General features: G+C 41.5%; 1 protein-coding gene and 1 long non-coding RNA gene across 2 annotated transcripts; both read left to right on the top strand.

The window, feature by feature from the left end:
• The first annotated feature begins 71 nt into the window (after positions 1-71).
• Positions 72-4,286, top strand: FBXO22 (F-box protein 22). The gene is made up of 7 exons (XM_026038652.1): positions 72-175; positions 268-400; positions 819-906; positions 1,279-1,374; positions 2,131-2,295; positions 2,561-2,726; positions 3,438-4,286. The coding sequence occupies exons 1-7, from the start codon at positions 72-74 to the stop codon at positions 3,865-3,867; spliced, it is 1,182 nt and encodes a 393-aa protein (XP_025894437.1). The 3' UTR covers positions 3,868-4,286.
• Positions 4,287-6,087: 1,801 nt separating this feature from the next.
• Positions 6,088-8,937, top strand: LOC112946701. The gene is made up of 3 exons (XR_003249281.1): positions 6,088-6,376; positions 6,470-6,539; positions 8,900-8,937. It is a non-coding gene; the product is annotated as an uncharacterized LOC112946701 (long non-coding RNA).
• The last annotated feature ends 1,960 nt before the right edge of the window (positions 8,938-10,897 follow it).

A 10,897-nucleotide genomic window follows, 5' to 3' on the forward strand; every position in this document is an offset into this window, starting at 1 on the left:
GAAGGGCGCGTGCGGGCGGCAGCCGTCGCGTCGCGCGTGACGCGGCCGTTGGCGAGGAGGCCGCCGCGGCCATGGAGACGGACGCGCGCGGCGCGGCCGTGCTGGGCGGCCTGGCCGAGGTGGTGGAGCGCGTCCTCGGCTTCCTGCCCACCAAGGCGCTGCTGCGCGCCGCCTGGTAGGGCCGGGCCGGGGAGCGGGGTGCGCGCGGCGGCCGGTGGCGGTGGGGGCCGGGCGCGAGGCGGCGGCGCTGACGCGCGGTGTTGGCAGCGTGTGCCGCCTGTGGAGGGAGTGCGCCCGGCGCACGCTGCGCGCGCGGCAGCGCCTCGCCTGGGTGTCGGCGCTGGAGGCGGGTCCCGGTGAGAGCCACGCGCTGGTGCGCGCCCTGGCCCACGAGCTCGAGGTAGGTGCTGCGCGGCCGCGGCCCCCGGGACCCTCCTTCCCCCCCACACCCCCCACACACACACACAAACGGCGCGCGCGGTGCGGGCGGGTGCTGTGAGGGCCCCGGTGTCTGCAGGGATCGGGGGCGGCCCCTTCCCCAGCCCCGCTCCGCTGCTGTGGCAGAGGTGCCCTCAGCTCCTTAACGAGGGCTTTGCAGAGGCTTAGCTGCTGACAACTTTGTAGAGGGGCCGCGTAAACAAAGCTGGGGAAATAGCAAAAGTGAATGTAGTGAACTCTTTCCCTGCTTTTTCTTTCAGAAATTCCCCCCCCCAACACACACTTTTTTTCCCCCTCTTTATTTAGCTTATGTCTCTGTTGAAGGCATGTTCTGAGAAGCAGCTAACTAGCATAATGTTGCCCCTTGCGTCTTTTTGCAGAAGGTGCATGTGCTGCCACAGACTGTGCTCTACATAGCAGATGCAGAAACTTTCAGTGGACACGAGGAGTGTCACGAACAGAAGAAAGGTGGCCGTTAAAATTACTTATTTTACATCAACTGAAACAGAATTCTCTGTATTTGGTTTTCAGAGGAAAGTAAATCTTTCACCAAAAAAATGTGATTGCACAGATCAGTGTTCATGTTATGAAGTGCAATCCACCCATGTATGTGGCTCTGTGTGGCTTTACATTCACACACGAGTGTGCAGTGATTTATTTTCTCATCCTGATCGGGGTGCTGGTTCTGCTTTGTACCCTACAGATAATACGGGTTTGCCAAGTTTTTTACTGGGCAGCWGTTGATTGGGAGTGTTATTTAAATAGGGTGGGATTAACTGTAAGATTTTAACGCCTTTGACATTTCTGTGCCTCCCTCACCCCCCCACCTTTTTTTAACAGCAAGAAAAAGAAACAGTAAAGAAACGGCGATTGAGCTAGAAAAATTGTTGCCAAAGCGATGTCAGGTTCTTGGACTCGTCACCCCAGGGATTGTAGGTAGGACAAAAATGTGTGATCTGATGTGAGATCTGATGCAAGATCAGGTTAAAGATGTCTAGGGTATCACAGATCTTTTCAGACTTCCCTTTATTGCAACTCCACGTATTTTTGCATGCCTAGTCATGCACACTGAATGGAGTGTCCACACAGATTATTACCCGATGCTGCTGCCACCTTGTTCAGTCCTAGCTTCAATGGGAAGGAATTCACGCTGTTGCTGCTAAAGCACATGGGTGCTCTAAACTTTTACTTCACGTAGATGTCTTGACTGCTTCTAAATTTTCATTAGTTGATACCTTAGTGTAATTACTTTATATTTCTTGAGTATGCGTATGTTTTTAAAAGTTACATTGTGAGGAGTTGTACAGGGAGGTCCCAGGTCTGTGATGTCTTCAGTGTGAATCCATTTGTTTTGGTCTAGCAAGAGGCATTAACAGTAAAAGTGGAAATTCATAACTTCACTTGGTGGTCATTTTCTAGTACTTCATTTTTATCGCTAGAAACTTTTTTTTTTCTAATTTGTTACCTTAATATCTCTCTCTCTCTCTCTCTCTCTCTCTCTCTATCTCTCTCTATCTCTCTCTATCTCTCTCTATCTCTATCTCTCTCTCTCTCCAATGTAAGAAATTTTCCTGTTAACTGTGGTCATGGGGGACAAATTACATGTTGTATAATGGGCAACAAACCTGCAACTAGAAGTGTTGGGATCACAGTATGCAAGATGTTGTGGGGTTTTTTTGTGTGTCTTTGTAGTTACCCCTATGGGTTCAAGCAGCAATCGACCTCAAGAAATCGAAGAAGGTGAAGCTGGCTTTGCTCTTTTGTTCCCCAAAATTGATGGGGTGAAAATCCAAACCTTCCATTTTTTTAAAGACTTGAAGAACAGGGTCTTCGATGAAAATAAATTTTCGGAAGCAGGTGTGTATTTCTTCTCCATTTCACCTGGGCTTTTGTGAATTGTTAAGAGGCTTTTTTTAGGGTTCAGCATGGAACTCTGTGCAATGAACAGCTTGTGTCCTATCCCCMCACACAGAGCATTTGGTGACTGCAAAAGCAACTGAGATAATTATGCACCTCTGCTCTTCCCTTATTCTGAAGAGTGGATGAGTTTAAACAGGATGCTTGGACTTTAGAAGTCAGTATCTTAAAAATAAAAGGATTGACTTTTTTTTTTTAATACTAGGTCTGAAAAATAATCCAGATCTCCGTGTGGTTCTTCTGTTTGGCTACAATTCCTGGAAGTCTGGAGCTACTCGGTTTCTTCATCAAATAGTCAATCCTTTGAATGAAAAAAGTATCATCCTTGCTGGGGGTCAAGTGGAGAGTTTTACATCACTGATCTCTGAACAGTAAGTAGCTTTTTTAAGCTAAATTTTAAAGGAGATTTAAAACAGGAAAAACATGTACAGTGCTGGGCACAAAAACACTGTGACTAGTGAGGAGCCAGGAGCCAAACATCCCTGCAAGTCAGTGCTGTTACTGAGCTTATTACTTAAAAAATCAATCTATCAAACAAAGAAAACAAAAATGCACAAAACCACTGTAGACACAATAGCCTGCCTTACTGGAGATGTCTATTCACAGAAGTAAAACGGTACCTTTTGAAGCAAATAAAGTACAACTATTTCACTGGGATCCAGGAAGAATTCAGTTGAGATTAATAAAGCAAAAATAGGTAAATACCAAAACCACTGTGTCCTGGCTAACCAGGGAGACTGAGCCAACATGGACGTGCAGCCATTACTCATTGCCGCCCAGGTTTGATATTTGAATTCTGAGYGTCCTCGTTTGTCCATAGTTCAGCTGGAGTTACAGAGCTGTGACTTAAGTGAACTGCCAAGTTGGCAAGTAGCTAATGGATAGGAAAGTTCTGCTACTATTCGCTTTGTGCTTAAAGAAAACAATGTTGGAGGTGTCCTGTTTCGTTTTGAACTGTGAGGAGCTCTGAGAATCCCCTCGGGAGGCTGTCRGTTTGGAGCCCCGCGTCGGCTGCAGCAGGAGCTAGGCGAGCACCGCGGTGCCCCGGCAGCCCCTGTAATGCGCTGTGCATTGCCTTTCAGCACCAGCGCGCAGCCCAGTGATGCCTGYGGGGTGGTCGGACTGGCCTTCAGCGGTCCCCAGATCCAGAGCGCCACCGTTTTGTTAGACCAGGACGTAGCTGACGAGAGGACAGCAGAAGCCGCCATGCAGCGCCTCAAAGCAGCGAACATCCCTGAGCGTAACACCGTTGGCTTCATGTTCGCCTGTGTTGGCAGAGGATATCGGCATTATAAAACCAAAAGGAATATGGAAGCAGATGCCTTTAGGAAGTTTTTTCCGAATGTTCCGCTCTTTGGCTTTTTTGGACATGGGGAAATAGGATGTGATCGAATAGTTACTGGGAATTTCGTACTGAGAGAATGTAATGACATAAAAGAGGACCTGCTTCATGGTTATACTACAGTTATGACTCTTATTCATCTTGGTTCAACTAAAGCAAACCAAGTGTAAATGTTTTTAATGCACCAGTGAACTGTTTGCTTTCATTACAGAAAACTGAGAAGTCTGGGAGAGTGGATATCGTGCAGTGAAAGCACCTTCCGAAACGTTGTTTTCTTAACATTATCAAATCTTGTAGTCTGCATAGCATTTAATATGGTAGCTATGGGGAAGCTTTGCATTTTGCATAATCCTGTAAGCACATCAGCAGGTAAAATGCAGGTAAATTGTAATTGATGCAGCCTGGCAGCTGAGGAAGGCCACTTTCTTCTAAGATGAGAAAAAATTTCCACAGATAGCAGCTGGAATCCAAATATCAACATGTGGAAATAAAGAGTGTTTTGATAYTATCTATTTATGTATGTAAAACAATCTGGAAGATCTGCTGATGCATACTGAGATACTGATGCATGAAATCCACCTTTTCCTGAGTTTTATTTCAAGAAATGTGCAACTTGCCTAGACTGAGTCCTGTTTACAAAGCTAAACTGTTTTACTAGATAACATGAATGAAAGTCTTTAGATAGCAATCACAAAGCACTCACTAAATAAACAATTAAAATAAGCAAAAGTACTTTGTCTTCTGTTTTTAGAGAAGARGAATCTCTGAAGAGATGTCCAGTTATAAAATCACCTGTATCACCATCTGMATTGAATTTTAAGAGTCTTAAATACCTGATGCAGAAAAGTTGTCCGTTATTTTTTATGTAGTAGCAATTCCAGTCTTGGTCCTAGAATATTGAGCTTATGCAGTGAAAATGGACTGGTCACCTTTTCTTGGCAGTTCTCTTGCAGCATCACACTCTCTATTCATTTTTAAATCCAGAGTGCTTAAATAAGAAGATTCTACTTAGTGTCTTTAAGTTCCTATACAGAAGATGGTTCCTTTCAGAARCATTTTAGTTTTTGTTTAGAAATTGTGGACCATGAAACATCTGGCTTTGATGCATTTAGATGCCACTTCTTCGCCAATTCTTTGGCTGTTGTGTTTTGTTTATCTCAGCTGAAGGACAAAGATTTTTCCAGAGTTCTCTAAGCTCTAGCTTTTACACCAGTCACTTACTTYGATTTCTGCAGCTGGAATCTGCTATTACAGAGTTCAAAGGAATAAATTCACTGTAGTCTCAGTATGCTTGTAATAGAATTCCTCCTTTTTCTTTTCGTTTAAGKAACAGTAACAAGAAAATAAGATTTGATTTGTATTATTTCAACATTCCTCTAAAAGCCAAATCAGTCAGCTGTCCTTTTTTCAGTTTAACAAAAAGAGTGTTCAGCTCTGTGTTGTACAACCAAATAACCTTTATGTTACCATTCTAAATGCAAAGCCAAGACTACAGCGTGTGTCGTTCTGCCAATGTAGAGTTAAAAACTGAACAGCAGAAAAGCAACCGAGTGCCCCAGAAAATAGGTAAACTGTGCAAAGGACCCCCTGAGCATCCAGCAGTACAAAGGTGTCCAGAAGCACCTGCTGCAGGCAGGYTCTGAGCACCAGCGACAGCAACACAAAGCATGAGAGCCTGTTGTAACCTGCCCATCAGCAGCAGGGTTCTCCACACCCAGTTTGCCCATGGTCAGGAGGACACTGAATATTGTGCTGACGGTGTGAGAAGTGACACCAGGAACCGGAACGGCTGGGACCGCTGCCTTGCCCCATAGTGTCTCTTCTGGGCGCTCTCATGTGACAGAGGTCACATAAATTGCATATAGCTATGATTAAAATGTTTTGGCATYGAAATCCATTTAGCTTCCACGCCGTCATGTGGTCTTAAACTGCAACAGCTCCTGAGTGAAACTAAAATACATCTGCTTAAAGGGCAGCTTGTACCTCCTGCTTGATGCAACAGGCCAAAAGCCAGTGCTTGTTCTTAATAGACTTACAAATTTTACAGTACAGCGATTTATACCTCTCCCTCTCAAGAAAACAACCATACATTTTTGAGATGCAAAAAAGTTAAATTCAGCAATTGAGGCAAGTATGAATAGCAAGGCTATTTACACGACATTCAAAGAGAACCCTGATAATAATCATCTGCACCATCAAGAAGGCTGATGGTCAGCTGTTCCTTGTAAGCATATTTAATCCTTAAGTGACCACAACTGGATATTGTTATGTTGATAAAATTAAACCTTCAAAGGCACAGCACCTGCAGGAAAAAGTGTGTGTGTAGGGAAAGCAGGGTAGCTTGTAAAATGTTAAAAAAAAAAAAAAAAGTGACATTTTTCTCATATGTTGAATGCAAGATTTTGTGCAATACTTCTTTTAATGCCTCTTTTGGTTAAATGAACTGTGCTGTCAAAAGTACAAAAACAAGCAAAATTACATGATCTATTAACATCTAGGTACAAATCTAGAAATCCTCTCCTTAAGAAATGTTTTCTACAGYGTGCATTTGTAAGAAGACAAGAATGAGCTGATGAAAAGGAGACAATTTTTGTTAATTTTTACTACTGTCAGAAAACAAATTTGTTTAAATGCTGAASAAAACTGCGAAGACAGAGAGCACGCTTTTTATCACTTTCTGTGTGTGAAGATTTGTTTTAGCTCAAGTTAATATTGCAACAAGCCTTATTTTAACCAATGAGTGAGTCATCCTGAATCTTGCCCTTTTGGCAGGGAACAGTAAATGAAGATGTGTAAATGATGCTGCTAAACTCCGACTTCCAGGATGCGGAAGACGTGGCTGGTAAGAGTGCAAACCTTTAACTGAGATTTTTTGGGAAAAAATATGTTTAAATATATTAATTAATTTTAGCTAAAAAATCTGCCTCAGGAATCACTCTGTGTCATTAGGCTCTCAATTTATTTTGGTCGTTATGGAAAAAAAAAAGAAAACTTAGAACCTCTTTTGTCCAGTAGTGAATCTGTTTTCATTAATCTTCATATAAGACAAGAAGTTTGATAGTTACTTTTTTTTTTTTCCCAACACCTAGTATTTATGAGAACACCTAGAAAACAAATCTGCAATACTTGACATTCACACCCTACTTTTGTTTTAATCCATGGAACAATACAGAAAAATGAAGTTAGAGACTGGAAGTTAGCATGACTGGAAGTTTTTTATTTTGAGAAGTTACAAGGATAGCAAATATGTAATATAAATGTTCTTTGATAGGGTCTTTTATATTATAATCTCAAAGCACTCTGCAAATGTTAAGAAAATAATTATTTCCCCCCGAAATGTGATTATTTTTCATGATTATATGCAGCAGATATTTGCTGCAGTTTTGAGACCTTGGTTTGGATATTCCTTTTACACCATGAGCCTCTAAAACACCTGCCATCTTAGTATAGCTGAGGCATTCTTTGCACACGAAAGCAGGGCAGATAAGCATGAGGATGTGATTCTCACAGTTCTTGAAATTTTTTGCCCAAGTTCTGGGTAGTTCCTGTTTGGGAGCCCTGTCTGGGCGAGAGCGAGGTGCTGGTGCCAGTGCGGCCCCGAGGAACTGGCTGCTCCTGGCTCCTCTTCCACAGGTGCCGGCCAGTTCTGGTCAAGCAAACACCCGCTTGTGCAACACTGTGTAATGATTTATGTCCTTTTGTGCTTGTCTGCATTTCATACCAGGGTAGGGAGCATTTCTAAATTCGCACATAATGATGGTGAAAACCTGGAAACTTTAGGTTTCGAAGGAAGGTTTCAGGGAGGTTTGGAGTCTTTGGAAATTGTATTACCTGGAGACTTGTATTTGAATTCTTGGTCAAGAAATAGCTGATGGAAAAAGAAGTTTAGAGTGGCCTTGATGACGGAGGCACAAATTTCATTCCCAAATGTACAATTTTGTGCTTCTTCATTCCCAAATGTACAAATGTACAAATGTACAAATGTACAAATTTGTACAAATGTACAAATTTCATTCCCAAATGTACAAATTTGTGCTTCATTTCAACACTTTAAAAAAAAAAATTATATACCAGTATCATTACATTTCACAGCTAGATCCTGGCTGAAGATAGCAGGTAGCACAAATAGCTTAAAATAGATGTTTCATAGTGATTCTTGTCAGTGTATTGGTGTCACTCATGTCACCTTTTCAAGGTAATTTTTCACAACCGTAAGAGTTAGAAACAGGTTTTTTTGTGTGTGTGTGTGTKTTTTAATTAAGCTTGTCTTAGCTCAACTCTCTGTATTGCAACAGTGAGAGTCAACACTAATCTCTYTCCTCCCCCTCAAAAACCGGGAACTCTGCTAGACTTTACAAAACTGGTGAAAATGTCAGAACCATTTAAAGCGGCCAGAGCCTTGACTGCCGTGACATAGAAAGAAGAGAACAGTGAGTACAACATAGGTTTGCATAACTGAGCCCTGCTAAATATTCTTCCACTAGAAAATGTAGCTGAGCCTCTAATCTCATCATCTGCATCTACAAAACTTGTGGTCAAAATACCAACACTTGTCTGGAGAGGATAACTTGAAAAGAGCCTGTAGGTACCCTGAAAGGAGAGTTCAAATGCTACATAAGCGTACCTCTGTGTCAGGTTAAAAGTGTCAGAAATCTTTTTTTGTTTTGTTTTAATTTGGAGAATGAAACCAAAAATATCTTGATGCAATTTCCAGTTCCACATTTGCAAGTTCTATTTATACACCCTTAGATAGCTGTTAGACTAATTCCTGCTGAAAGGCTTTTTGGGTATCAGTTCAGTCCCAATTACGGAACAGAGCTGCAATCTGCTTACATTAAGTATCTGCATTTGTATTTGGTACTTCACTATTGAGAAACTGCTCTAACTTAMATTAAATATAGCCTGCGTTCTCACCACTTAAATTAATGCACTGTCATTCCGAACTTTATCTGAAATAGCCTCATGCCATTTGAATCTGAAGGGTGCTAAATACCATTGGAACGTGATTTTGTTTTGAGGCTGTATGTTTGGTTTTTTTAGTGCAAAAGAACTGGGTTGCCTTTAAACCCATATCCACCCTGGCAAAGGTTCTTGCTGTGCGGCTCCCTCTCCTGGACATGCACCTCCTGCTATGGATTTTGCTGGGAACGTCACAGCCATTTTTATCCCTTTAGATGCACTCACTGCTTTCCCTCTTCTCAGCTTTTAGCAGTTCTGGCAGCTCCTACTGTAGGAGCACCCTTAACAGCAGGAAGGAATGACACAGGCGCAGTTGCTGGGGTGGGTAACATTACTGTCCTCCATTTCTCGTCTTCTTTCCATTTGTTTAAAAAAAAAAAAAAAAGTTGTGTTATTAAAACCTCTCTGCTACTCCTTACAAAAGAAGAGTCATAAGAAGGAAAAAAAAAAATGTGTTTCTGTGCAGTAAATGGTGAAGGGGCAGCACAACCCTGCACTACCAAGCAGGCTACCCTGTGATTTTCTCTCTTAACGTTTTAATTACAAAAGTCAAAAAATATGCAGCACAGAAATAGCCTTTTGTTTTCTTTCCACAGTTATTTCACCTTTCATTGATCTTTGCCCCTGCCGTTCACGTGTGCCACTCAGGAAAAAAATACATATATTGACAGTGTATAAGCAGCTTCTGAGTTAGGTCTATAAAATGTCTTCCTCTGTATTTTGTGACCGTTCTAAAATTTTCTGTTAACACATTAAGAAGAAATTTTTACTGTGAGATTCTGGAAGGAAAACATAACCGTCAGGTATAAAGATTTTTTTTTGCCTTAACACTGTTAATAAATTGTTCAATTATATTAAATGCGGTTGCTAATTAATTACGTGTATGCATTCTCATGGTGTATCTCCATCTGATATCCACTTCCTCTCACCCTTTAAACTGCTGGGAGGATAGTTCAAAGATGCCAAGAGCTGGTATGTTTCATGAAAATGGGAGTCAAGTAAAGAGAGGCCCTTTTAATGCTCTCTGCATGTGTGTAACACCTTCTGACTCCAGCCACAAGATCTGATCCGTGGGAAAACTGTGCTTCCTTAGCTGGATTGCTCACTTAATTTTGGAAGCAAGCATTGCTAGGTGGCTTCGTACAGTTTTATTACATTAGCTTTAATGTTGGCTACCTTGTACTTTCTGTGGCATTTGGCCAACTTAAAATGAATTTGTAGCTTACTCTCATTTTGACCTGAAAGAGGAATTCACTAGGCTTGTGAATTGGAATAACTTATTTGAGAAGCTGAAATGCTTGCAAATGCAAGGGATTTGAAGGAATCACAACCATTAATAGGATTCCATTCAAAGACAGGATTGTTTCATAAATGGACTTGTTTGCATTTAGACCATGCTTTCATTTAATCAGCTTGATATTTTGGTACAAATTCTTTCCTGGATAATGCAAACAAGTTGGGTGGCTGTGAATTACTACTTCATATCTATCTGGAAAGCTGAGAGAGTTGTAAGAGTTTATGGAGTACTTCAGTCCATTTATTTCTTGCATCTTCTATTAAGATTTCCTTCCTAAATTTCCAGTTAAGGTGTCTACTTTTTGTTCTTCAGTGAAAGTAATGTTCTGAACTTTGCCATTAGAAAGTCTGGGTGGCCCATGCTCAATAACATATGGATGTTATCTAACAGCARTCTTCCCTGACTATTTGTCACTGAGGCTATGCACAGTATTTTAAGTAACACTGATTCTCATGTAGCTGTCAATACCACTGCACATCCCCTAAGCTCTATATTTATCAGTGGCATGTTCCTATGTGATGAAAAAATCACTTTTATATTTCCTAGCCTTTAAAACAGCATTAGCAGCCTCCTTCAGAGTATCTGTTAATGGTCTGAAGTTCAAAAAATAAGATATAAGATCAGTTAATTTGGGGCAAAAGTGGTCTTTCAAAGCTTTGCAAAACTGAATTGAGCTCTTGTCTGGATCAGGACCTCCTGAGACTGGGACTGATGTGATGCTTTTAGAGGCTCTCTGCAGATGTTCAACTTTCACTTGGRCCACAGCTTCTCTGGCATCAGTCCTTAGAAGGTAATGAATTTCTTTGTTTTGTTTTGTATTGATTACTGTATGATTTTCACTTCTTAGCTTATAGGCTGTAACAAAATACCCTTTCTTCTCTGTCTTACTATGCTCTTGTCTACATTGATTTAAAATACACATTATTTTTCCTGGCACCAGAGCA

This window comes from Nothoprocta perdicaria, unplaced genomic scaffold, assembly GCF_003342845.1.
Source record: "Nothoprocta perdicaria isolate Ctin4 unplaced genomic scaffold, notPer1 scaffold_214, whole genome shotgun sequence".
NCBI classification, from domain to species: domain Eukaryota; kingdom Metazoa; phylum Chordata; class Aves; order Tinamiformes; family Tinamidae; genus Nothoprocta; species Nothoprocta perdicaria.